General features: G+C 28.6%; 6 protein-coding genes across 8 annotated transcripts in view; 4 read left to right on the top strand and 2 right to left on the bottom strand.

The window, feature by feature from the left end:
• Window positions 1-776: 776 nt before the first annotated feature.
• On the bottom strand, window positions 777-2,580 carry LOC111032376 (dnaJ homolog subfamily C member 17). Its single transcript, XM_022312675.1, has 7 exons — window positions 2,331-2,580; window positions 2,146-2,274; window positions 1,924-2,076; window positions 1,680-1,862; window positions 1,542-1,622; window positions 1,268-1,453; window positions 777-1,205 (listed from the first exon to the last, which is right to left on the bottom strand). The coding sequence occupies exons 1-7, from the start codon at window positions 2,400-2,402 to the stop codon at window positions 1,092-1,094; spliced, it is 918 nt and encodes a 305-aa protein (XP_022168367.1). The 5' UTR covers window positions 2,403-2,580; the 3' UTR covers window positions 777-1,091.
• A 69-nt stretch (window positions 2,581-2,649) lies between these two features.
• Window positions 2,650-4,690, top strand: LOC111032377 (anaphase-promoting complex subunit 15). The gene is made up of 3 exons (XM_022312676.1): window positions 2,650-3,002; window positions 3,073-3,141; window positions 4,434-4,690. The coding sequence occupies exons 1-3, from the start codon at window positions 2,874-2,876 to the stop codon at window positions 4,581-4,583; spliced, it is 348 nt and encodes a 115-aa protein (XP_022168368.1). The 5' UTR covers window positions 2,650-2,873; the 3' UTR covers window positions 4,584-4,690.
• Window positions 4,691-5,421: 731 nt separating this feature from the next.
• LOC111032331 (uncharacterized aarF domain-containing protein kinase 1) lies at window positions 5,422-10,096 on the top strand. The gene is made up of 10 exons (XM_022312610.1): window positions 5,422-5,819; window positions 5,891-5,980; window positions 6,060-6,263; window positions 7,038-7,199; window positions 8,579-8,737; window positions 8,886-8,986; window positions 9,168-9,330; window positions 9,398-9,595; window positions 9,654-9,796; window positions 9,872-10,096. The coding sequence occupies exons 1-10, from the start codon at window positions 5,694-5,696 to the stop codon at window positions 10,038-10,040; spliced, it is 1,515 nt and encodes a 504-aa protein (XP_022168302.1). The 5' UTR covers window positions 5,422-5,693; the 3' UTR covers window positions 10,041-10,096.
• A 782-nt stretch (window positions 10,097-10,878) lies between these two features.
• LOC111032332 (COP9 signalosome complex subunit 4) lies at window positions 10,879-13,074 on the top strand. The gene is made up of 9 exons (XM_022312611.1): window positions 10,879-11,131; window positions 11,198-11,277; window positions 11,368-11,489; window positions 11,551-11,687; window positions 11,747-11,861; window positions 11,923-12,112; window positions 12,332-12,502; window positions 12,556-12,756; window positions 12,827-13,074. The coding sequence occupies exons 1-9, from the start codon at window positions 11,049-11,051 to the stop codon at window positions 12,964-12,966; spliced, it is 1,239 nt and encodes a 412-aa protein (XP_022168303.1). The 5' UTR covers window positions 10,879-11,048; the 3' UTR covers window positions 12,967-13,074.
• Window positions 12,966-14,857, bottom strand: LOC111032333 (voltage-dependent anion-selective channel-like). Its single transcript, XM_022312612.1, has 7 exons — window positions 14,720-14,857; window positions 14,262-14,485; window positions 13,912-14,029; window positions 13,735-13,853; window positions 13,558-13,666; window positions 13,290-13,498; window positions 12,966-13,223 (listed from the first exon to the last, which is right to left on the bottom strand). The coding sequence occupies exons 2-7, from the start codon at window positions 14,458-14,460 to the stop codon at window positions 13,132-13,134; spliced, it is 846 nt and encodes a 281-aa protein (XP_022168304.1). The 5' UTR covers window positions 14,461-14,485; window positions 14,720-14,857; the 3' UTR covers window positions 12,966-13,131.
• Window positions 14,858-24,343: 9,486 nt separating this feature from the next.
• The window catches only part of LOC111032364 (lachesin-like), a 103,491-nt gene continuing 101,233 nt past the window's right edge, over window positions 24,344-26,601 (top strand). Inside the window, exons 1-2 of one of the 3 annotated variants that reach the window (XM_022312658.1) lie at window positions 24,344-24,595; window positions 25,875-25,983. In XM_022312658.1, coding sequence (XP_022168350.1) covers window positions 25,917-25,983 — 67 coding nt within the window. In that variant the 5' untranslated portion in view covers window positions 24,344-24,595; window positions 25,875-25,916. Of the gene's footprint in view, window positions 24,596-25,871; window positions 25,984-26,601 lie in introns of all 3 variants that reach the window. The other 2 variants (XM_022312657.1, XM_022312659.1) reach the window with 2 other exon arrangements.

Raw genomic sequence — 26,601 nt, 5'->3', positions numbered from 1 at the left:
GATATTGTATTATTCATGGTTCTATTCTATAGAGTTTAGTTATAATCCATGTCTACCATACATACTACCGTCGTCACTCTTCATTCAAATTTCAAATAACTGACTCCTTTGTTTGGAACAATAATAAAAGATTAGTTAAACGTTTTTCCCCATTTACAGAACGTAATAGGGTTATTGTTGTGTATATATAAGTAACAAATAAATAATATAATATAATAAGCAGTTGTCACCAATGTCCCGTGTTCAGTAGTGACTATTGTCAGTTCTACATTTGTTTTCCAGACTCTAGGAAAAATCCCAGAGGCAACTACGTAACTACTTAAACTTGAACCATTGATACTACTTAGTAAATTTTTCATTATAATAGTGAGCTTATTATAATAAATTGTAATAGTAAATTATTGGTTGAATTAAAATATTCAAATTTTATAGAATTGAGGAAAATTTGAAAAACCGGCACTCTGCCCATTAATATATATATTTAAATTAATCCATATTCATCAATTTATCAGGCTTTAGGGTTCTAGTATTTTACAATAGTTAATACTCATCCTTATAGTCACAAAAAGGTAAATCCTAGTTTTTGCACTTTTTAGAACGTTACTATCCCTGACACACAACAGTGATAAAATTTTGGAGTAGGTAGGCAGTAGCATGGCTAAATAATTAAGCTAAATAATTTAGCCATGGGCAGAAGGATATATCAATATGGAGTATGGACCTCAATTACTTCTTTTGCAACATCTACAATTGTGGTTTACAAGTTATAATGTTTCTGGTTAAAATTATATTTTAATACAACGCTAAAAACTTAACAAGAATTTAACAAGTAATAACTAATAACATGTAAATAAATAATTTTTTTTTGTATTTACACAATTCCACGTTTATTTTTTCTTATACAGTGAGTTTAATGTTTTTTTCAGAAATACCTCTTTAAAATTTTGGAGATAATTTTTCTGATTGTCTGGTAGACATACTTAACTTTGTGATGTCATTTAAGGTAGAAAAAAATGATTTATACATATTTACATATAAACATAATAATTAAATTAAATTATTAACTATGTAATTCAAATATGTTAGACTTTTCATAATACCCAAGGTTCTTTTGTATTTATATTGTTTGAATTACTATTTTCTTGTTGTGGTTTATTAGCTTTTCGACATCTCTCAAGTATCATTGCTTCATAATCCGAAAAAGCCTAAGGAAAATTGTATTTTGTTTATAAATAGTAGAATTGTTAATATGGCTTAAAAAAATTACTTGTGCTGATGATGAAGTATTTTCAACATGACTGTCATTTGGATTTTGACAAGCTGAAAAGTTAGTACTAGCATTTGAAGCTGAAGTATAATTAGTACTCTTTTTAGTGTCTTGTCCGTAATCCCCAAGAAAACTCACAATTAGAGGACTATGTGGATAACCAACTTCCAATTTTTTGGCGTTTATCTAGCAAAATATAATATTTGTATGAACATATAAACATATTTGCACAAAGTTAACCAAGTTAACCTTAACTTAATTTAAAATCACTTACAGCAGAAGTCTTAGATTTGTACTCAACAAGAGCAACACATTTTTTATTTTCCAGTACCACAACAGTTATAACGTCACCATACTATAATATTGTATAATGTATTAGACAAATATTTAAAATATTATTTTGATAAATTACCTTAGAGAACAATGATGTTAAATTATCTTTATTATAAACTCCATTTTCTTTCCACTTTACTTTTAATTTGAATGAACCAATCTTCTCTTTCTCAGTTTCTTGCTGTCTAAGTAGCTCATTAACTCGAGCCCTTTCTTTGGCAAGTAGAGATGAACTTTCTTTTCTTAAACGCTCCAGTTCTTTCTATACAACAAAATTAATTTAAAAACAAAAAATTAACAAAATTACTATAATCAAAAATTACCTCGAAATTGCGTTCTACTGTATTTTTTTGTTTTCCTAATGCTTCATTTTCTCTTTTAACAAGATCATCTATTAGTTTCTTTCTTTTTGAATCATATTCTTTTTCTCTCAATTTTGCAGCAATTTTAGCATTTACTAACTTGTCATAAGCTGACTAAAACAAGTAAAAACATTTAAAATGAAAAAAAATATATACTTACAATATAAATGCAAGAAATCTTACTCGTGCTGCTGTGTCTGTAAGAATAGTTAAAATTTTAGATAACTGCAAGAACAATTGAGCTGCTTTGGGATTATCGGGATTTTTATCTGGATGGCATTGTAGAGCTTTCTTTCGATATGCTGTTTTAATCTGATTTAAATAACAAATATTAATAGTAATACATGAATGATTAAAAATGAACTTACCTCCTTTTCAGTAGCCGACTGTTGGATCTCAAGTATTCCATAAAGATCTAAATCTTTCAAATCAGAATCCATCTTAAAAAAATATGGTTTATGAATTCTATAACAACAAGTAGGTACAAAATACTATAGAAATATATTATATGTTATAACTTTATGAGTTATGAGCCGAGTTATAAACAACGTATAACTACGTTTAGTTTAGTACGTTTTGTAAATTGTAACTATATTAACTTATATCATGATAATTGATAATAATTATTATGAAAACATTGTACCAAAATTTATTTTTCCATTTTGTTATCAGCTCACGACCACAATAATATTCTGTTATCAATAAAACTATTTCAACTTTCAGCCGTTTCAGGACTTCAGGGAAATCCTCAGATTGATGAGTTTATGACAAATGTACGTTGCTTTCCAAGTTATTTTTGTTTATGGTCCTGACGAATCACGATTGACGACCGTTTACATATTTTAAGAGATGTTTTTTTTTTAAATATTAATATTTTTTGAATTTTGTATTGTTCAATATAATACATTAATATGAATTCTGGCATCCCAATTTTTCCAACTATGTTCCCTAATATCGTAAACCCATTATGGTTTAGTGTTGATGAGCCTAAAAATGAAGATACAGAAATTACACGAATAGAAAATATCCATCAAAACTGGGTAAAATTAAGAATATTTACTAAAATATTTTGCAATTGGATTTGATAATAATGATCTTAATATTTTTTAGTTACTCACATTAACAAATAAAATCAACGACAAGGACTTTCCAGTACCAATTGGCAAAACGGCAACTGAAGTAATATATACTTTTATGATATATTATCTGCATTATTCGTATTGTAAAGTTATTTATTTTCTAGTTGTAATTTATCAGTATATAATTATATTTTTAATTTCAGTGATTTTATTACTGCATTATTTACATAGTTGTATTGAAGATCATTTTTTGATTATAAAAAATAGATATTAAAGTACCTATCTAATAAGTGTTTATTTTAAAATTTTAAAGTATATTCAATTGAGTTACAATAAATTAAAATCATCCGTATAAATAAAACTAAAACATTTTTTTTAAATAATTTTGTTTAAGAACAAAACAGCAACAACATTTTATTTTGTTTAAGACATAGTTTTTAATAACATTAGGTGTTTGATTATGTTATTATTATGCGAAACAAGTCTTTTAGTGCCTTGGTGAGGTGCGGTCACACGCTCAGTCTATAGAAACGGTCTGAGTGTACATACTGTTCAACAGCTCCCAGATGAGTGACCACCTGGATTTTTAGCAACACATCCTTGCCACACATACACAAACACGTGTAACAATCCTACCTACATAACAACCTACTCAACCTATACAAACCCCACACCCAATTATTAATGTTTCCACAAGTTCTCTCTATTGAAAAAAAAAATAGTCTAGTTTACAGGACATCCTCTTTTTTCTTCAAAATATGTGGTTTATTAGTTGTATACCCATAGGCGCAATTTCAGTTTTTAACTTAGAGGAGCTCAACATATTTATATCAGGCACGTGGGGGACCCCCCCCCATTCAAGTAAAAATATGACAATATCATATTTTCTCACCTACTTTCCTACATTTTAATATATTATAATACATCTATTAATAAAACTAAAAATATTTGTATGAAAAAAATAACAAAATTTAGGTAAATAAATGCAATATATATATATTTATTAAATATATTATTGTAATTGCCAATTGGAGTTTTTTCGTTGGTCAATTCATTTGATAAATCTCGTTCTATATAAATCAATGACAAATTTGTTAATTTATCTTGATTCATAGATGTTTGAAGCCAATTTTTAAACTTTCTCATTGCTAAGAATGATCTTTCACATGTTGCAGAGCTAATTGGAATTATTAAAGATAATGATAACAGTTTATATAAATTAGGATAAAGCTCTGTGTCTTGCACGGGCTTGTTTTATGTTTCCAGATTTAAACTTTAGAAACAATTTAGCAACTAAGCCCCTCAAAGTCCCCCCTAATTGCGCCTATGTGTATTTCTTATCTTATCATACAATTATTAATATTGTATTCATTAATTTTTCTTTTTAAATAGGTGCAAGATGAAGAGGATGAAGAAGACGAAGAGGAAGAAGTCAATGCTTCAGATGATAGTGAAACTCATGATGAGGAAGACGATGATGTTGAAATGGATGTCACAAATACATATGATCGAGATTCACCCATTTCTGTTTCTACTAGATAATTCTTTACAGTAATAATAGTAAATAATGGTCATGGTTTGATTCATTATTTTCACAAATTGTATACTCCATTTTATTATACAACAAAATAAATACATTTTTAAATGTTTTATGTTTTTCTTATTATATTTTTTCAATTTAAAACTTATTTAATTAATTGATAAAAAAAAAAAAATTATACATAAAAAGGTTATATTTTAGGTTCCAACGTTTATTCTGTTGACAGTAAGCACTCATTATCTCGAAAGATAATAACAATTTAAAAAATATTTTTTTACTCAGTTGTGTTAAAATTAAAAAATTTTTTTTTTTGAAATTCATTTCAAGACAATATTTTAAATGAAGACACATTTTATTATTTTAAATTCTTATTTGGATTCATAATTTTTTTCTAATAATTTCAAATTTTATAAAATCAAATTTCAAATGGTTCTCCTCAAAATGTTCATCAATTATTCCGCTCATCAATTACAACATTTTAAATACTTAACTGTAATTAACTATTTATATGATGATATTTTTATTTTCCATACAAGTAAAGCGTGGCATTTCTTATATTGTTATAGCAACACTATTTCCTATTATTTATATTTTATTCCATTAAATTGTTTATGGAATTTTAATTTTTTCAATATTATAATAGTAACTAGTAAGTTAGCTAACTGTTCAGCTGTCTATTTTTTATAATAATTATTGATGTATTAGGTACATTTAATAATTAAATACCTATGATAAGTATTAATAATAATAATAATAATAATAATAATAATAATAATGTAAATAGTAAATGAGTGATACAAATTCGTTCAACGTGTGTTATCATTAATTGTTCAAGGTCATAAATTATGCACACTACGTGAGAAATTTAAATTGTTTTGGATTACTGATTAGGTATAACTTTAAATCTATGGGTAAATCGAAAAAACGTATCGGCATTTAGTTCATTCAGTTCATTGATCATTAAATTACTTTGATAAATTATATTACTTACCTATTAAATAGTATTTATGACTAATCTTAATTAAATAGTTAGTAGTTATGCAATAAAAGTTGATTGAAATGTCTTTAGAAAAGTAAAATTAATCTTAGTGCAGTGAGGTATATTAGTTAAGATGTTAGGTAGGACAATCGGATTAGGTATTCTGAGTGGTACGGTAGCAACTGCTTACTCTTTGTATGACAATGATTTTAATATTGATTCAATTGGCATCGTTCGATTTAGTCGAGCTGCTACAACTGTAAGTTTTAGTTTTCATCAGTAAATGTGTGTATAAATTACTAAATTGCATAACCAAACAATTTTGTTTAGGGATTACATGTAATGTATCATTACAAGACTACTTTGTATGCACCATCAGTTAACAAATCTTTACCGAATTATCAAGAAATAAGATCAAAAGTTTGTTAATCTCTATATTTAATTTTTTGTTTTATCAAATTTGTATTAGTATTTGTAAAATTTTATTCGTTTTGTCTAGTCTCACGAGAAAGCTGCTGAATTGTTGCTAGATCTATGCCGTACGAACAAAGGTGTTTATATTAAGATTGGACAACACATTGGGGCATTAGAAAATCTTTTCCCAAAAGAATACACAGACACATTAAAGGTATTGCACAGTCAAGCTCCCATTACACCTTTAAAAGAAATTTACAAAGTAATCAGAGAGGATCTCAAACAAGATGTAAGTATAAGTATTGGATAATATGTGTATTTGCACATTTTAAAATACTATGTACATACAATACGATATAGCACTGTTTCTTTACCTTAACTCACATAATAATAATAATAATAATAATAATAATAATAACAATGTGATAGTTGTAATTAAATCTATCAGCAGCATTTGACACAAAATAAGAGATTTTAAAGTGGGTGTGTGTATGTGTGGGGGGGAGGGGTTGTTATATTAACAATATATCTACTTTTGAAATAATTTTATTTATATTTATTTCAAAATGTAATATTTATTATGTATTTTTATGAAAACTATAATTCTCATTAATGTTGTTAGGAACGCATGTTTATTATTTTATCATAAATAACTTAGTATAAACATTTTTCACCTTTTTTAAACTTGTTATTAAAATATACATGTATTATACATACAATGTACAAGTTGTAGGTTTTGTTTATGAACATTTATAATTGCAAAGATATCTAAAATTTACTCAGTTAGTGTTATGAGTTATAACTGTTGAGAATTATAATTTAAAACATTTTGTTGTCAAATTTTCTTAGGAATATTGATTTTTTCCTCTTTTCACAAATCTTTAGAATAAAATTGTTCTAAATTGAAAAATTGGAATTGGAATTATTCAACGACCCATCCAAAATTATTCACAGTCTTGAATGGATCCCCAAGGTTGAAACATTGCAATATAGTATGTAGTATATATTTATTGTATGAATAAAATATATTATGTTAACAAGTTGATATTATTTATAACTAAAGGTCGATCAATTATTCAGTGAAATAGATCCAAAGCCATTGGGTGCAGCATCGTTGGCTCAAGTACATAAAGCAAAATTACGATCAACAGGAGAAAATGTTGCTATCAAAGTACAGCACTCATATGTTCGAGGAGATGCCAAAATAGATATTGCTATAATTGAGGTAACTTACTTATATATTAACCATACATATGAGTGGTGAATTTGTCGGGCATGCTTAAGAATAAAAACATTATTATAAAAAATATGTGTAATTGTTTGTATTTCACGGCCACGGAGCCATTTAAAATTTATTACTCCGCCTCTAGGCAACCTTACACCAATAGTCTAGTTTAAAATGTCAATATTTATGATTGATATTTTATGCATAAGTTAGTCTAGTATGTGATCTGTTTATGCAAATATGGTAAATACTTTTTATAATATTCAAATTTAGAATATATTTTAGTATTTTATTAGATTATATTATATTTTAATGGGCTAAGCCTTTTTTTAACATAAGTATGAATAATTTTTGTTTAATTAAATTAAGGATATAGTGCTTAGCTTATTAGTAATTGTATTAACATTGGTACAAAATAAATGCTTAAACTTTGATGTTAGATTAATCAAAAATAAAAATAAAAGTATGTTTGAAAATATGGGTCAACATTAGACTTTGTCATCAGCAGGGCTCGTAAGTTCATACACTAAAAAATGCCTAAATTAGCATGCATTCATGCTCTAAACATTGGCAAAATATGTATTAAAATATGCACTATAAATTCAGAAATTTGCATTTATATGCACTAACTTTTTTGAATCATGCTTTTAAAATATCCATAATATAATAAAATCATAGGCAAATTTTGAAATAATAAAATATATCCATTTTTATCCAAATTTAATTTCTTTTAATTTTTATACATTTTTTAACACTTAAAAACCTAACTTTACAGATTGTAACACTTTGTTGTCATTATTATATCTAATCTATGGTATTGCAATGGATATCACTGGTGGTGGGGGAATACATTGTCGATGACACTGTGGCGATAGAAAACTTGTACCAAATTATGTAACCATTAATTATAAGTTATTATGTATTTTATAACATAAATAACATATGACCAGCAGTTGGTCTCTTTCAGTTATACTTATATGAATGAATTATTATGATTTAATTGTATCTTTTACTAGCAGGGCATATGTTAACTTGCTTTAGCCATATGGTGCTTGTTAGTTGTTATTGCAGGATATACTGTGCCGAGAACCGATCTCTTAACAGCTTCAATTCTAACAATACTGCCGCATGTTAGCATAATAGCATGCCGCATTCTCATTCAGTTGCTTTTGCCCTACATAGGTGATATGCATTATTAATATTAAACTGTCCCAAGTAAGAGCTTTAATTTTATAATTTGAAGAACAAATGAGCATGCCCATGCATTGGAGCTATAATTTGCTACTGATATAAATATTATCTTTCAAACACTTTGTTAATATGTACCATCATAATCTCATGTTTTTAAGTAAGTAATAATGTAGATTGCATTGTTTTAGACTTTGGTGAACATCGGTTCCTATATTTTTCCTGATTTTAAATTTCAATGGCTTGTGAAACAAACAAAACAGAATATACCAAAAGAATTAGATTTTACAATTGAAGCACAAAATACTGAAACTATTAGATCAATGTTCAAACACTTGAAGTGGTTAAAGGTATTTTTTTTATAAGCAGTGTATTTAAATTTCAAATGCATATTTTTGTAATGTATACTGTAACCTAACTTAAATATATAAAATAACCCACCCAACATTATTTTTAAAATAATATTAAAATATACTTTTTTTTTAAATTCAATTTTAGATACCAAAAATATATGATGAGTATAGTTCTTCCAGAGTTTTAACATTGGAGTTTTTTGAAGGTGGACAAATCAATGATCTTAATTACATTAAACAAAATAAGTAAGTGTTTAACCGTGTACAAAACCGCATTAAAATCTAATAAGTTGTTGAAAAACAAAATTAAATCAGAATATTGTATTAGTTTAAGTATTGTATCTAATATTAAATTATATATGTTGTTAATTAATATACAATTTTGACATAAATAAAAATAATAAAAATATATATTTAAAAAATGTAGTTTGAAAGTTGATGAAATATCTGATAAATTGGGAAGCTTATATAGTGAAATGATATTCAAAAATGGATTTGTACATAGTGATCCTCATCCTGGTAATTTGTTGGTAAACAAAGATAAAAATGGTCAATTGAATTTAATACTCTTAGATCATGGACTTTACGCCGTAAGCTTATTAAAAACAATTAAATGTTACCCTGTTTCTTTTTTTTTTAATTAACTATTTATTTCAGACATTGTCTGATAGCTTTCGACGTACGTATGCTAAATTATGGATGAGTATATTGGATAATAATCATGATAGAATGAAAAAATACTGCACCAAACTGGGAGTAGCTGAGATGTATGGTCTACTCGTATGTATGGTAGCTGGACGCACCTGGGATTCAGTTCAAGATGGAATTGTCACTAAGAAATTAACTGATGCAGAAGTAATTATAAATAATAAAAATGTAAAAAGAAAATTAATGTTTCCTTTTTATTTTATAGAAAGAAAAATTTCAAAGTGGAATCCCATTAGTGTTGACTGAAACTTTATATATTCTACAGACCGTAAATCCCCAAATTTTGTTATTACTTAAGACTAATGACTTAATACGTGGTATTGATACAACTTTGGGAACACTGTCAAAGTAAATTATTTTAATTATTTATAAAACTATTAAAATTATAGAATATAATATGTTATTATATGTATATATTTATAGGTTTACATCTTTACGTCCAATGACTGTAAGCTGCATAAATACTATATATGATAAACCATTATACAATAGTTCATTTTGGACCAGCATTAGTATTCAATTCAGAAAACAATGGTCACTTTTAAGAGCCAAAATTTTTTTTTTCTGGCTTAGCATTATTGATACAGCTTAATATTAAAAAAATTACCAGTTATAAAGTTAATTATTAAAAGTATATTTTCATAAATATTTAAGTTATATTTTTATTATTTCATTTCACAAAAAATTATGGGAACATATTTTAAGAGTAATGTGTTCTAATTTTGTCGTAGATCCATGATGGTACATTTTATTATATTTTCAGCATTATGTTTTATAGCATTGATTTATATGGTATAAACCAGTGTAAAATGATTTAAAGATTGGTAAGTCATCATGTACCTAGTCGGGTTATTATTTGAAAAAAATCGGCAAAAAATAATCTTTCAGACATAATTCTAAAGAATTTGAAAATAATGTCCTTAATCCTTAAGTAATTGACTATATTTAAAAATTTCCAAAAACCAGAATAGATTCATTATTAAAGAGGAAGAGCACTGAGAGGTAAATCATCCAATAATCAGTACCTAAATTATTATACTCGTTAATCCCCTAGTGTATAGTACTAACGTGTATGTCTAACGCTCTGTGATTGACTTTTGTCTGGATCAGTGGGAACTATTTATATTCCTCACCACAGATATAAACACATAATATAATATAATAAGAAAAGTAGTAATCTTTCAAACCTATGACCACGGACAAAGATGAACAAAGTAAGAACGCTAAGACTAGAGAGAACCCTTTTGGACGCGTTACCATGACAAACAGACAAAATATATTTCGATTTTGTAAACAATTTTGTGAACGGTAACCAAGGTTGGTGTTGATAAAATATTTACCTCTTTTATGTTTAACCTCAAACCATAGACCAAAAAGTGATTATCACAACAATATTTATTATTCCAAGATTTGAGTAGAAACCACGGCTTTTGATAGTGAACCCGTTCGGCAAACGGCCGTGCTCAGAATATTCTAATCTATGATTTGAGTTTTGTATTACAATTTATAAATGCCTAAATGTTGTTTTACTAATTCGTGACTCTCAACAGTACAAACTACTCTCAATTGTTTGTTTTATGCCAAACCCCAATCTGAAAATATGTCTCTTACAATAGCCCAAATTCGCCAACATCTCAGTCACTTGGCTAACGCACAAACATCTCATAAAGATCAAGTCGACAAGTGAGATAGTTTTATTGGATGTTTTAAAAACTGACATTGTTAATTAATAATATTTAATTGTTATAGATATAGAAGCTTATTGAACAATGTTTTATCAAACACGGGTGACAACATCATTGAGGCATTGAAAGTATTTGTTGAAGCTAGTAAGTAGCTGTTTGTCACTTTTTTATGTATTGCGCTAGTCTCTAAGTATATATATTATAATAAATCAACATATTTTTTGGTATTATTAGTTGTTAATGAAAATGTCAGTTTGGTAATATCTCGTCAAATATTATCTGATGTCAGTACACAACTCTTACCTGATTTGCCTGATGGACAGTCTAAATTATTGGCTCATTTCACACTGGAAAAAGTAAGAATAGATATCTACAGTCAGTTAAGTGATTATTATTTAATTTGATTTCTCTTCATAGATTCAGCCAAGAGTAATTTCTTTTGAAGAGCAGGTCGCTAATGTTCGTCAACATTTAGCATCTATTTATGAAAGAGAAAACAATTGGAAGGAAGCAGCATCAGTACTTGTTGGAATACCACTTGAAACAGGACAAAAGTATTCATTAATGCAAAACTTTTTTAATGACAATGTTACTAAAAATATATAACTTATAGGAAATATACCGTTGATTATAAATTGGAAACTTACATGAAAATTGCACGCCTTTATTTGGAAGATGATGATCCAATGTTAGCCGAGTCTTACATCAACAGGGCTTCATTATTACAAGTAATGTTAAGGTATCTTAAATTACTGTTTCTTTAAAAAAATATTATTTTCAATCTTTTAGACTGAATCCAAAAATGAGAAACTACAAATATGTTATAAAGTATGTTATGCAAGAGTATTGGATTACCGTCGTAAATTTATTGAAGCGGCTCAAAGGTACAATGAATTGTCATATAGGTCAATTATATCAGAAGAAGAGCGTATGGCTGCTTTAAAAAATGCTCTTATCTGCACTGTATTAGCATCTGCTGGTAAGTTAATATAAATAGCATATTGTAGTTTGGTAATCTCAGTCTCTCATATGTGGAACAAAGACAGTATAAATGAGTTCAATAAGATAGGAAAGTGTTTATAAAGCTAAAATATTTATATTGAGTGTACATTTATGATAATTGTTTTGAACTTATTTTTGCTTGCTCTGCATTTGAGATTACAAAGAAAAATAATCTATTATTATACCTTTATCATAGGCCAACAACGTAGTCGAATGCTGGCAACATTGTTTAAAGATGAAAGATGTCAAAGCCTACCAGAATTCTCAATTCTTGAAAAAATGTATTTAGATCGCATCATTCGGCCAAATGAAATTGCTCAACTAGATGCAATGTTACAACCACATCAGAAGGCAAAAACAGTAGATGGTAATTCTTTGCAATGACACTATGAAATCACACTACAATTTTATATATTTTAGGTTCAACTATATTGAATCGAGCTATTATTGAACACAACTTGTTATCGGCAAGTAAACTTTATAAAAATATGAAGATTGTGGAACTTGGCCGTTTATTGGGCATTGAACCAATTAAAGCCGAAAAAATTGCAGGACAAATGATATCTGAAGGACGCATGGAAGGTTCAATTGATCAAGTAGAATCTTATGTCCACTTTAAATGTAAGTAATTTATTTATTAATATCCACGTTTTTTTTGTTTATATTATGTACATGGATTTTTTTTTAACAGCTCAAAAATTATTGCCAACTTGGGATAAGAAAATTGAATCTCTGTGCTATCATGTCAATCATATAATTGAACTGATGTCCGCAGATCCAAAAGTCCGTGAATGGATGAATAAACATTTAGATGATCAAATGACATTATAACGAGAGCAACTGATATAAATTATATTTTTCCTAATTAATTTTAAACAAATACACTGAATATTAATGTAGTAAAAATACTCTTATGATTATGTTTAATAATCCTACGTTTACTGACAATACATTTTGTCTACATAACGTACAATAAGTTTGGTATGTATATGTTGCTTACAAAGCAAGTTCCAAGCCAATACCAAATTTGTGACCTCCTTGGTTGAACTGACGACATTCCAATAAGGTGGCCAATGTCAATGTTACACCTAAAATAAAATTTAATGTTACTTGTAATTTTATTATTCGTGCAATGATAAATTTTAGGAACATACCATCTTTGACTTTAATGCCAGAACCTAGGCACAACTGACTCTTGTTATTGATCTTGGCTCGCAACTTGACATCATTGTTCAGTTGGTATTGGGAACCAACGGCAAGTGAAGAATCATTGTTTTCAGATGACCAAGAAACTTGCAAACCCAAATCTAATTGATCAGATAATTTTTGGAAAACTGAGCCACCAAACAACTTGTTATCATTTCTGTAGAATATATAATAATTAATAACAAAGACAGTTTAATTTATGGTAATTTTACTTACACAGTGGTGGTAAACACAAATTGTTTAGCTACATAGCTGAGAGCAAGATTATTAGATTGTAATGTGTTATCGCCGGTATTAAACTTAGCATTGAAACCTCCCAACCATCCTAAAAAACAATATATTAATTAGTTACAGATAGTTAGTATTTAAGGACACGAAGAACAATTTATATACCATTGTAAGCAACTACAGCAGAGGCATTAATAACAGGTTTCAGTGCTTTAAATTCAGTATCCAAGTTGAGTGAAACATAATCATTTTTGTATTCAGACTTCACTCTCACAGCCTTAGATCTTCGGAAAATAAAAATTATGAATATATTAAATTTGATTGACTTATATTTTAACTTACTGCTTCTTGCGGTCAAATGTACCATCAGTTGTAAGTTTGACACCAGGTAACAAGCCGCTTATTGAAGCTTCAGTAGTCATAACATCATTTGTGTTCCATTTCTCAACCAACGTAAATACTTAACAAGTAAAAATTATAAAAATTACAAACTAACTAAAATTTACAAACACAATTTGTAGACATTTAAGTATGGTCAATTAATAAGGTGCCTAGGTATCTATGGTGCAGATAATATATTAAGTATACCGATTAATAAAATTGTCATATTCCTCAAAACCAATTTAAATTGTTTGACTAACGAGATAAGAAGTATGAAAATTCTAAATGACCTTTAATTGGGAATGACTTACAGTATTTGGATTTGTTAATCACATATTTGGTTTCCAAATTGGCGTTTACAGCGCCCGACACCAAATGCTGAGTACCACCAGCCTTGATTTCCACGTTTTGATTGGTCTTCAGGTCTAACTTGAGCACGTCAAATACATAGCCGGTGTTGAATACGTCGCGAGCGGCTTTGCCAAGATCACTGTATGAAGGAGGAGCCATCTTAATTGGTATCTTAAGCGGAGTTCTGAAAGAAACGGAATAACAAATAAAAAAATATTATTTTTACGATCAAAAAGTTAATGCAATTTCTCCAAGCCCCGTTAATGCGGTTGTCAAATTAAAGGTGGCGGAAGTGTGCGGGGGGAATGTCATTTCGACGTCATTAAATCGCACTACCGGCCATCACAAATAGAAGGTCGGACGGAGGCAATTCAATAGCAAAATTCCGATTTGAGAACGGGCTGACGGTATGACTTACCTTTGAATATTCAAGAAGGTCCAAAAATGGTTTTAACACCAAAAACTGCAAGTTCGGAGTTGAGGTGGAGTGCACGAGCCGTGGTAAAATGAAGAGATCCGGAGATGAAGTTACGTTCGTGATACGAGCCCGGAGCCACGGCAGTGCAGGCGTCACCGGGTCACGTGATAAGAATGGCGAAAAAAGGTGAAAAAAAATGTCTGTCGAAAACGGATAAAATATTTCTTCTTGCGTTCAGAACCGAAACAGTGTTAGAAATGTTTGCAAAAATATCTATTGAACGACGATTGACAAAACTTCTTAGTTTTTGACAATTTGTGCTCGAATCTAATTTCGATTGAAATTAAATATGTAAATTTTTGGTTCATGGAAGAAAAAGATTCAGTACTGGACATAAGCCTATTACTGTATTTATTACTTACTATTATAGTTATTATATGTCTATGGTACGTTCAGATCTGACAACATCACGGACTAAGATATATCTTAGTCCGTGGACAACATTGAACATAATATACTTTACCATGATATAACTAACCTGGTTATATCATGCACCTTACCACAAAATGGCCAACGTTCCAAGTTGAATTCACCAAATTGTCGATTTTATAGTAATTTTTACTTGTGAAATTCAAAATTTATATAGAATTCGTTATAGATCTCGAGTCTTGAATTGTGTTCACTGATAAATAATTTATCTTAAATTGTGTTTTTCGACAAAACATGAGGACATGTATTAAACTATTTAAAAAAAACAAAAGTTGTGAAATTTTTTCCGTGCATATTTTTTTTCAAAACCTTTAAGTAAATATTGATAGTTTATTTTGTAACAAAAAATGTACGTGCAATAATTAATTTTAAATAAATACTAAGTAAAGATTGCTTAACCCTTCTAAGATAATGCTTCAATTAGTTCAAATATAGTTCAATTTGTTTACAAAGAACTTATACAATAATTAGAAGAAAGAATAAACAATGTTAAGTTTTGATGGACAATAAAAGGTATTGATTTACATACTTCTTAATTAAAGACAAGTCACCCCCCCCCCAAATTAATTTCCGGTTACGGCCTTGATAGGTTCTGTTTATATTAAATTGAATGCATAAATCAGTCCCAGTATACGGTGGATTCATTTTACCAAAATTGGAGTTACATTTATTAGTCAAATTAACATTTTTTTGATATATTGTACTATAATCATGATTGATACTTGTAACACAAATGTGTATGTTGAAAAACTAATAATAATAAACGCTTTTTACAAGTAGAGTTCAACAAAATTGGTTTATGGAAATTCACCGGGGGAACTGTCTGTTTTTCACAAGTGCGAAAGATAAAATGGGTTAAAATTTACCGCTAGATAGCGGCTTATATTCCAGTTAGTAGATGAAATAATATCACAGGATAAATAATTATTTTTAGGTATACTATTGTTCTATGCTTGTACGATCTCAGGTATAAATGTAAAATATTATTTTTTGCTGTTGCCTGTTATGCATACTGTATACATAATGACCTCGAGGCCGATTGCAATTTACGATTAAGGGGAATAAACTGCTGGTATCCGGACAATTTCCCCCTCCTGACATTTCCCCTCCGACTGTTTTTGGCCTAGTAGGACCTTTTCCCCCCGAAAAATGTTCCGATGCGGACATTTTCCCCCCATTTTTTCATAAATATAATAAGACATAAAAAAATTGTATATAAGTAAAACAGGTTTCTTTTTTTATATCTAAGCACATATTTTGTAATCGTCTTTCATATTTACTTTTTTTTGTTAAAAAAACCGTACCTGTTTTCATTTTTAATAGTTTATTAATTGCCATTGAATTTGACTTTTTTGACCACTTGGTCGATTTTGACAACTCTAACAATTAATCGATTGTTATTGTTTTCATTATCAAATAATAAAAATTGTTTTGGTTCGGCACCTCCTGTAGTAGTCCAATTACTATTTATTTTCAATTCCGATAAAGGGCATAGTGAAGGATACTTTTTATTCCGATTTCCTCTTAGTGATCTTTTGATCGATTTTTCATCTGTCAATAAAACCGTTGCTTCGTTTGATAAATTAGACGTTTCTTCTGCAAAAACTCTGGAAGGAGTATCAAAATTGTTTTGGGCTTTAGTATGCATATTCAACATGGCTTTTGTTGCTTCTACTTGGGCTGAGGACGGTAGATGATTTTCATGTTCAATATTTTTCAACACATTTAAAATCGATTGATCTGTTGTTATACTACCTTTACATTTTTTCTTTTTTTTTCCACACACTCCCATCTAATTTTTTTGTTAGCAAGATTTTTTTGTTTTGTATACATATAATCATTAAAAACAATCTTTAAACCTCCCCTGTCTGTTTTAATAATTTCTATTTTATCCATATTTTTTACTTTACGAATTACGAGTTACAATCACTAAACTATTACTAAATGACTACAACTGCTTTGAACAATTTTTAAACAAAAGTCCAAAACCTTTGCTCATGAAGATATAAGATTGTAGAAGAATCTTATCTTAATAGTCTAATAAATCAAATAATAAGATAGTTTTTGACAGCCCAGCAATTGATTGGGTCTTAGATACAATTTTAGATTTCAATGTTACTAGCGAATAATACAGTATGCTAGTACTATTATTTTTTAAATAAATATAATCTAATAATCTAAAAATATATATCTACTATAATAGGTAATTATAGTATAATTGATTATATTTATAAAAAAAAATTATATTTTACTGAAAAAAAATAATTTCTTATTAAATAATAAATAATAAACTTAAAAAAAAATGGGGGGGAAATGTCAAACTGCGTCACACTGTATCGTCTCGGGGGTTGAGTTGAAAATTGAAGTACATAGATTTGATTTATAGATAACTCGTTATCGACATCTTGTTACCAACAAATTGAGTATACGTATAGTATAGTATATGTATATTGTATATGTATTGTGTTTATAATGCAGAGTGATTCACCATTTTATCTTTAACTAGCTGACCCGGCAATGCTTTGCTATTGCTATATTTCAGTACATTTATATATGTTTAGGAATATGTGAAAAGTTTGATATGAATTATATCATATATTTAATTTGATTATTTTTTTTAGTTAAATTTTTTATATAAATGTGGAATATATTTGTTTCGTTATGATGTATGGTTTTAATTTTTTTGTCGGTTCGAACTCGAGACATCGTTTTTGATATCTTATAAAAGTGCCACTGCGCAAGAGAAATCTGTGCACGGAGCGATAATTTTATGCTATTTTAGTATATATGGATGCATGGCACAAATAATTTTTAGTTTTATTAATCAAGTTATACGAATAAATTGTGTACTAAAAACCTTCCCCGAATCTAGACCTATTGATTAGTGAAAAATGTACTAAAATCCGTTGGTTACTTTTTGAGTTATGCACGTACATACAAAAACGGGGGTTCTATTTTATATAGTATTATGATAACGCAGTTGTTCAAAATATGATGTTTAGAATTTTTAAAAATACCTTAAAGGGTGGTTCACATCTCACCGTGTCGTGTCGTGTTCAGTATTTTTAATACATAGATAACGTGTGACCTTAATTGTGTTACTTAAGTATTAACTAACAGAACACGACACGACACGGTGGATTGTTAACCCCTTTAAAGTATTTTTAAAAAATTCAAAAAGTCTTAAGAGTTAAAATGTTATTTTCAAATCCGTCAGATTATTTTAATATATTATACCTACTATCATTGATTACAATAGTTCATATAATTAAATAGTATTTATAATCAATAAACTTACGTACCAGTGACGAATTTTAGGCGGGGGGGGGGGGGTGTGGTCCTTCCCCCCTGTGGGCAAAAAGTGAAACTATAGATTTTTGTAAATTCTAAGTTTTTCTTTCATATTCAAACTTGTCCGCTACTCCGGAGAGATCCTTTTCGACTTTGAAACGGCTAAAAATGTATTTAAGAAATTCTACGGGTCATGTATACACAAATGAAAAGTTCATTTTAATATATTTTTGTTTTCTATTTTTTTTTTTTTTTGTGTGTGTAGATGATATTGAATGGGCTTGCCATGTTAACTGTGTATAGGACAACACCTGCACTTTCCGATGAAGTAATAGATATAATGACAGAATTACAGTTTTGTTTTATGAATAATTGAATATATTAATAAAATAATGTGTACTAAAATATTACGCATACATATTTTAATATCCACCTCCCCCCATGGGAAAATTCTAGATCCGCCACTGAGTATGGTTATTGGTCGTATAATAGTCATACTGAGTATCATATAGGTAAGTAGTTGTAGAGGTACAAACTTTTGTTTTTAAAATGACGAGAACCCCGTTATTTACGGTAAATAATTTAGTGGATAATTTTTCTGAAAATGTTGAAGTATAAAAATCAAAATTCGAGTAAGTAGCATGTATAATATTTATAAGCTTAGATTAGATTTACATTTAAAAATCTACACTATTAGATATCTACTCATTTACATTATTTCGCAGATTATCTACCTATAATCATAGTATATTCATATCTACCTACTTCCAATACGAAGTTTAATTGATACTAGTACATATACTTCTAACTTTTGAGGTTTAAAAATAAATGTACAACATTTTCATATATTTGATTTTCTTTAAAATCTAATAGTTATGAATTTCTGAACAGTTAAAACTTAATAAAGTGCTTTAATTTAGATGTATCTACATTTTGTGGAAATGTGCTGAATTTGTTACTAACACATATATTCATATAAGCACAGGTCTTTTTTCAATAGGTAACTCCCTAGTGAGTAGTTGGTAGCTTCATACAATACTTGTATAAAATGTTCGGTTTAAAAAAATATTACAATGTAGATTATTATTAAATATCTAAATACTAAATCATATTCTTTTCTTCAAAAGTTATCTCAGCTTTTTTTAACACTGAAAATGATGACATAGTCATTTTTACGCAAATATTTAAATATTTTGAATTTTATAGAATAATATTTGTATTTGTACTTTTATATATCATTTTGAGATACATATTATGAAATATTTTGATAAGTTTTAATATTATTCAGGAAAGATTAAAAAAAATATATGTACCATGTACATTTTTAAGTGTGGAACTGTAGAATATTACAAACTTTTGTTTTTAAATTGAGAACACCCTCTTTCGATTGTTAAGTATTCAGTGGATTATTTTTCTGAAAATGTTCAAAATCAAAATTCCTACAAGTAGTTTTTGAGTTATTTAAATTCGGGTCTTAAGGATAAATAAATTAAGGTCAATGGAAATGAATTTATCATATATGTTGCTGTGGTAATTTGAAAATTTTAGCCATCAATATAAATAGTTTGTATAAATGGCCCAAGTATAATGAATACTTGATCGAATTTTATCTTTTATTTTATATTTTTGTAAAATCATTCTTAGGGACTATTGTCCTTAATACAAACATTTTATTAACTAAGAAACTACCTACTCTTTCAAATTTTTAATTAGGTACATAATAATTTTAAATTGTATAGATTAAATAATTTACAGTAAAAAGGGCGGGGTTTTCATTTGAAAAACAAAAGTTTGTACAAAACCCTTCTTAAGTATTACAAACAAATTCATGAATTTGAATAAATTCATAATTAAAGGAAAATTGGGTATGTGCATGTTTGGTGAATCACCTTGTATATATGTTTTTAAATATTAAAGATTGACAATAGTATACTTGACTTATATCAATTAATTATTAAATAACATAATTTAAAAATGTCCATCTATTTATTTAGAATCTAAAAAAATTCTAAAAATTCATAGTGATAATGTTGTTTTTATTAAATTAAACATGAAGTTTTGGATCTTTAGCTTTAATTAGTAGGTAAATTAATAATTTAACCAGAATAATGCTTTATTTTATTTTGTTATATACTCTTGAAACATCTAGAGAAAATCTAAATTTATTTGCTGATCGTGTATTTACGTATATCATATTGAAGATTTGAACTAATTATTTTTTCAACTATAATATTTACAATTATATTTATGTACAATAAAGACCTAAATATACACCTTGTATAAGTAGGTATAGGCTAGAGAAATTACATCACGTTTCCCGTAGATTGGATTGGCAAAATATCGCCTTCATCCCGTCGTTCTCTAAGCTGTTTGTGAGTAATGTAGAAACGGGTAATGTCCCTGTAATGCTTTCCAAAACTTAGCAAACAGTTGAACATTTGTACCTAATAGAAATATTCAATTTTATTGTCCTAGATGTAGGTTCTTACTTAGAACGTGGTTACTGTTAAATATGATAATATTTTTGTATGGAATATTATGTAATATTAATATACTTGTTTATATACTTTACTTCATATACGTATTATAAATCTTTAAACTTAATGTTTGAGTTGTATAATTTGTGTATGTTATCATTTATGTCTAGTATGAAATTGAAATATTCAAAAACAAAAACTTAAAAAATCAAATTAAATCACAAAGTCAAAGAAAGACATACATAAGTATTATACTGCTTCTTCCGAAACGGATTGTTAAAATTAAATGTATATAAATTGATTTTTAGTTGAAATATTTTAATTAAATTACAATAGTAAAAAGTTTAAAATAAAATATTTATTTAACTGTCTAGAATAGTAAACAGTTTGGGTAACCTTTCGGAAAAGATTTTAGCATTTAAAATATGGTTATTTATTTACTTATTAAATGAAACAGAATTCCAAGCATGTTTCTAGAAAATTATTATGATGTAACATAAAATATGTTTTATTTTTCAAATTTCAATGAAATTAGTATAAATATGATTCACAATTAATACATGACTTGAGTATTTCAATTATCTATTAAGAAATGCGATAGTTTGTATGTTAACATTATTTATTAGGTTCATGGATAAATGAGGCGATTGAAAATTATGTGTTTAGCTTATATAATTAAAATATAATTTCTTTGAACACGCAATATAATATGTTCGTAAAAGTTATAGTTTCGCAATATTTGGTCAGGGAAGAAACCCTGAAAAGTCTGAAGGTTGTTATATTTCTTTTATCCATTAATAAGTATTACTGGTTTTAGCTCCGTAAGGGGCTCTTAGAGTGGTATAAACGTCCGAAATAGGCTGCAGTTATATGCGGACGTGCTGCGGGTGGGTTCAAAGCCAAGCGTGTACCTCACTCACCCTTTCCGCCATTGCACGTTAGGGCTTGAGGCGCCCATAATTCAATTTCGGATCCAAACGAACAAATTTAATTTGGGATGTTTTGGGAACAATTCGGCAGTAAACTAGTATGGAAGCCCTGAAGGCCGAACAAGCTAACCTTTAAAAACCGAACAATTCCCAGACATATCTGATTAATGTTTTTCCTCGCTTTTTCCCCATCCTAATACTATTTTCTTGAGAATCGTAGATACGTACACCTCGTATTAACTGAATTATACTGTGCCCTTATTTACCGCTATGTTTATGATTCGAAACGTGTAGTATGTCATACAATTAGAGGGCCTTTACTTATGGTAAAAACGTGATCAGAAATTAGTTGTATCAATGTGCAAGGTATTATTAAATGAAAAGATAATAGTGTCAGTAGACTAAGCCACACAATAATATACGTCTATACTTCATATATTATAAAAGTGGAGGTAAACATTTTCCCATGAGTTAATTGATGATGAAAAACACATCATATTAAATTATTTTCGACATTTGGGGTTTGCTTTGAAAGAAAAAGGTCCATGATTTTGAAAAAGATTAAAAAAAAGGAGAAGAAAACTAAAATAAATAAAAAACGGTTATAGACCTCTTGGGATTTAAGAGGCTCGTCCAAAGGAGAATATATACTTTGGGAACTTTAAGGCTGTTTATTAAAGGTAAATGAACAGCCGTTTATTTTATGGTTTCTGGGTGACATTAGCATAATGATTCCCGCGATAGTGCGAAACAAAATAAAAAAACAGGCAACGTAGAAAGTAACAAAAAAGTGTTTAAATCCCAGGAATATGCTAAGAAATTCTGTAGGAAAAACAGTACTTAGAATATGCGCTAGGGAGTACTTCAGAACAATGAGGATAATTCTTGGATTAAAAAAAATGTATAATTTATTTTGACAAATATAAAGTTTTCTCATTAAATGCTAAAAGATAGATGTCATATGCAAATATTTAAAAATTAAAATCACTAATGGGTTATCATGATATTTGGTTCATTATATTCCTAATTCGATAGTTAATAAGTACCTAGCGCCTAGCGGTACCAGTGGTGATACACTGATACCTATATAGGAATAGAACATTATATTTACAACATATTGTACATTAAGCTTATTCCATATTTGCAAACATTATAATATTAATTATTATGAAACTTTTTTTCAAAATGTTATATCTAATAATCTAATGTATATTATTAATTTAGCAAAGCATTTAGTTAAATATCTTATAAATATAGTCAGCTTTTATTTTTTGGTTTTTATCTATTTTCACTACTCCACACAGTAACTCTTCACTTAGTTATATTTATGAATTACATTTTTGTATTTTGTTACAACAATATCGTTGTTGCCTAGTACTCATGCGCCTGATAACTGGTATGTATTATACTATGTAATTTTATAAATATACGCATGGTAAACTCTAATGGCCATAATTCAAAATTTTAAGTCTCAATTCAAAATATTGACGAAATAAAAAATAAAGAAAATGTGATGTTTTGATGAGATAATATAGTAGGTACAATATAGGACTATTAAGTGTCGAGTTTTTTCTCTATTCTCGTTAAAGTTCTCATAGTAGCAGCTTTGTAACATGATATCCTCGTGCGTGTTTAATATCGCAACTGTTATCTCGTAAATTCCATCACCGTCGCCGCTGTCTCCCCAACAAGTTTGCAAACACACTTAATTAAAATTATCTACACACAAATGCTGCATCCCGCTGATTAACATCATTATTTCCATAAATAACCGCATTATATTATTATATATAATATATAAACGTAGACATATAATACGTAAATACGACTTTAATGTGAGGATGTTATTATAATTATTTTATACATTATATTGCGGCCAATACGTACATTTTTTTTGTGTGTTTTAGTGGAAACCGGTAAAATTTTTCTTGACTTCCGGGTAACTTCGCTGTTTTTTTTTATCATTGTTACTATTGTACGCCCTCTAATATTATTATCGTACACACGGTTTTGAGGTAAGCGTGGGTGGCGAGGGAATTTTCACCGGGATAATTCATTGTCGTTTGATTAAACACCGCGGCCGCCACAAAGGATATCCAACGGGTCTTTATCGGGCCCCCACGTCTCGGCGTGCGTTGACTGGTCCTGAGTCTCAATTTTAACGACCTCGCGGTGGCAAAGGTGTGGAAAAGCCGGTCGGCAGGGGTGTCCGGGTGTGATTAAATAAACCGGTAATTGGTCGGGAAAACGTGAGGGACGCGCGTCGTATTTGGCCCCACCCCTCGCCACTACCCTCGGACGGGACTCAGACGGGGTGAGAATAACTGTATATACGTTTTTCCCATTTTTCGCGCGAGACCGGAAAATACGATTTTTCGTACCATCACCGTGCGCGGCGCCGCGTCGGCCAAGAGGCGCGTGCCGAACATCATCGCCCAGTACCGAAATCTCCGCGCCGGCTGCTAGTGTGCTAACGGACACCCTGCGGGAAACATCGTCGCCGCCGCCAATCCCGTGCGCGTGTAGCATTACCGACGTGCGTATTTACGCGATTGACGACGAAATCTCACCCCATAATGTCTATATTATACTCCTTGGTGCTGCTGTGGTGAAACATTATTTTTGAGTTTTTTTCTTCTAATATTTTCGTCTGGTTGATCGCCGTTAAAATACGACTTTATTTTTAACAGGTACTTGTATATATTATAATACAATATTCAGCATTATGCGTTATTTACCAGACTCTATTATAGTTCAGAAAAAATGTGTGTTTTGTTTTAGGATATTCTAACTGAGCAAAAATATTTTTTTTAACACGTCTTTCGAATCAATTTCTCCTTTTTTTTTACACTAAAGTATATGTTTGCAAGATAATGTAAAAATAATTTTTTTTCATACTCAATATTATAGAAATTTACGAATCGTATGTATTTTGTGGATTTGCATTAAAAAATTATATGTTTTTGTATTCATTAAGTTCTTATCATAACCGTTGATTTGGAACTAATATTAAACTCAATTTTTGTTAAGTATAAACTGTGTTATAATTCACAATCTATATAAAGGGTTGATACTTGATTTACATACAATTTTTCATCCCTGTCTAAAAATCAAGCTCGAGTCCTCAGTTTTAACGTTGAAACCACAAGTTTTCAACAAATTTTTCACAAATTTCTGCGCAATTAAAACAATTGAATATTTTAAACTGATTTCGGTTGTTTAAGAATCTTAATATCTTTATAAATACATGCATTTATTAGTACCTACTTAGTAATTATATGGACGATTTAAAGTTATGTTCATCCAGCCATCCAGAATTCTGGAGGTATCATTGTCTTAATAGTATGTAACATAGGTACATTTTAATTAACATGCGATTCATTAAATATTCTACGAGGTATATATTATAGTAGCTATTAGCCACCATTAATCATGTATACATTTATAATTTATAATTGTTTACCGTTTTAGTAATGTCAGTTTAGACGTTATTTATTAATTAATTGTTGTTTTAAACATCTCGAAAGAAAATTATGTGTAGGTATTTCTATGATTATAGTGGGAAAAAACGATATTTAGAATATAATAATTAATAAAATAACAGTTTAATGTTTTTTTTTATAATTTTAAAGCTTTTATTAGAATTTATTTAGAGGGTACAAAAATAATGGCATTGAGGGGTGAAATTACATATACATATTACTTCGACGAAATAAAAATTGAACCATTCAAAGATGTTTCAATACATTATTATATGGTTCTTAAATGATTAATGATTACCCATAAAAGATGATAATCATTTATATGTTCCTGTATTAATAATGAAATTTGTTTAAAATCATTTACTTATTACATTTAATAGTAGTTACCTAATACGGTTATTCTTTTTTTTATTATAAAATTCGGGTTCTGTTTGTCTTATGTTTTAAAATATGTATTTAATAGGCATATTTTTATATTTTTCAGCAGTATCAGTTTTTTCTCGATGCAATCGTTGATGATTTACTGGAAATGGAAACGCTGCAGGTCAATAACACAGGCCGGAACCTGATGGTTTGTTTTTGTCTTCTGATCACAAGTAAGTGTATCAAATTTAAAATTTTTATAGTAAACATTTTTTCATGCACACTAGGTATTTTCCAAAAATATTATATTATATTGTATATTTAGTTGTCAGTTGGTACCTATATACTCGTACTAACTGGATACCTACTCGCATAATCCTATTCAAAATATACGAAAAATATGACTGACAGCTAATGTCGCGTGATTTATAAATCTGTTTTAATTTTCTTTATAAATGAAAATTGAACTTCCACAAATTTAAGCTACTTCACAATGACCTTTAGAATTATATTTATTCTCCACACATCAAAAATGACATGCATTATTGTAGTTAAAGAATATTTTTAGATCAAAGAGCAGGTTTTAGTGTCTTATACCACGTGTAACCGACGAGTAGATGAATGTTTTAGGTATTTTACTGTTATCATATAGTATAATATAGTATAATATTTACTTAGATATTAATGGTATTATATAATAAAATAATATTAAATAACAATATTATGATAACTATTGTACGTACCTGAAATATGAAAAAAATTTTAAAGCAGATTCCCCATAGTCCCCTATATTATTAAAATATATGTAATTCATTCGCCGTTTAAATTGTTATTATTTGTGCCTTGTGGTT

Source organism: Myzus persicae, unplaced genomic scaffold (assembly GCF_001856785.1).
Source record: "Myzus persicae strain clone G006 unplaced genomic scaffold, MPER_G0061.0, whole genome shotgun sequence".
NCBI classification, from domain to species: Eukaryota; Metazoa; Arthropoda; class Insecta; order Hemiptera; family Aphididae; genus Myzus; species Myzus persicae.
This window is presented reverse-complemented; position numbering and strand designations above follow the sequence as displayed.

Bases quoted from the DNA above. Each gene is read 5' to 3' on its own strand.
- LOC111032376 (XM_022312675.1), bottom strand. From the start codon at position 2,402: ATGGATTCTGATTTGAAAGATTTAGATCTTTATGGAATACTTGAGATC. The intron at 1,863-1,923 runs GTAATTTTTGAT...TTTGTTGTATAG, and splicing joins CAGTAGAACGCAATTTCGAG to AAAGAACTGGAGCGTTTAAG. The intron at 1,454-1,541 runs GTAAGTGATTTT...ATATTTTGCTAG, and splicing joins ACAAATCTAAGACTTCTGCT to ATAAACGCCAAAAAATTGGA.
- LOC111032377 (XM_022312676.1), top strand. From the start codon at position 2,874: ATGAATTCTGGCATCCCAATTTTTCCAACTATGTTCCCTAATATCGTA. The intron at 3,003-3,072 runs GTAAAATTAAGA...AATATTTTTTAG, and splicing joins AAAATATCCATCAAAACTGG to TTACTCACATTAACAAATAA. The intron at 3,142-4,433 runs GTAATATATACT...CTTTTTAAATAG, and splicing joins TTGGCAAAACGGCAACTGAA to GTGCAAGATGAAGAGGATGA.
- LOC111032331 (XM_022312610.1), top strand. From the start codon at position 5,694: ATGTTAGGTAGGACAATCGGATTAGGTATTCTGAGTGGTACGGTAGCA. The intron at 6,264-7,037 runs GTAAGTATAAGT...TTATAACTAAAG, and splicing joins GAGAGGATCTCAAACAAGAT to GTCGATCAATTATTCAGTGA. The intron at 8,987-9,167 runs GTAAGTGTTTAA...TAAAAAATGTAG, and splicing joins AATTACATTAAACAAAATAA to TTTGAAAGTTGATGAAATAT.
- LOC111032332 (XM_022312611.1), top strand. From the start codon at position 11,049: ATGTCTCTTACAATAGCCCAAATTCGCCAACATCTCAGTCACTTGGCT. The intron at 11,688-11,746 runs GTATTCATTAAT...TATAACTTATAG, and splicing joins CCACTTGAAACAGGACAAAA to GAAATATACCGTTGATTATA. The intron at 11,862-11,922 runs GTAATGTTAAGG...TCAATCTTTTAG, and splicing joins ACAGGGCTTCATTATTACAA to ACTGAATCCAAAAATGAGAA.
- LOC111032333 (XM_022312612.1), bottom strand. From the start codon at position 14,460: ATGGCTCCTCCTTCATACAGTGATCTTGGCAAAGCCGCTCGCGACGTA. The intron at 14,030-14,261 runs GTAAGTCATTCC...TTACTTGTTAAG, and splicing joins GATTAACAAATCCAAATACT to TATTTACGTTGGTTGAGAAA. The intron at 13,499-13,557 runs GTAAGTAAAATT...TATATTCTACAG, and splicing joins TTTGTGTTTACCACCACTGT to AAATGATAACAAGTTGTTTG.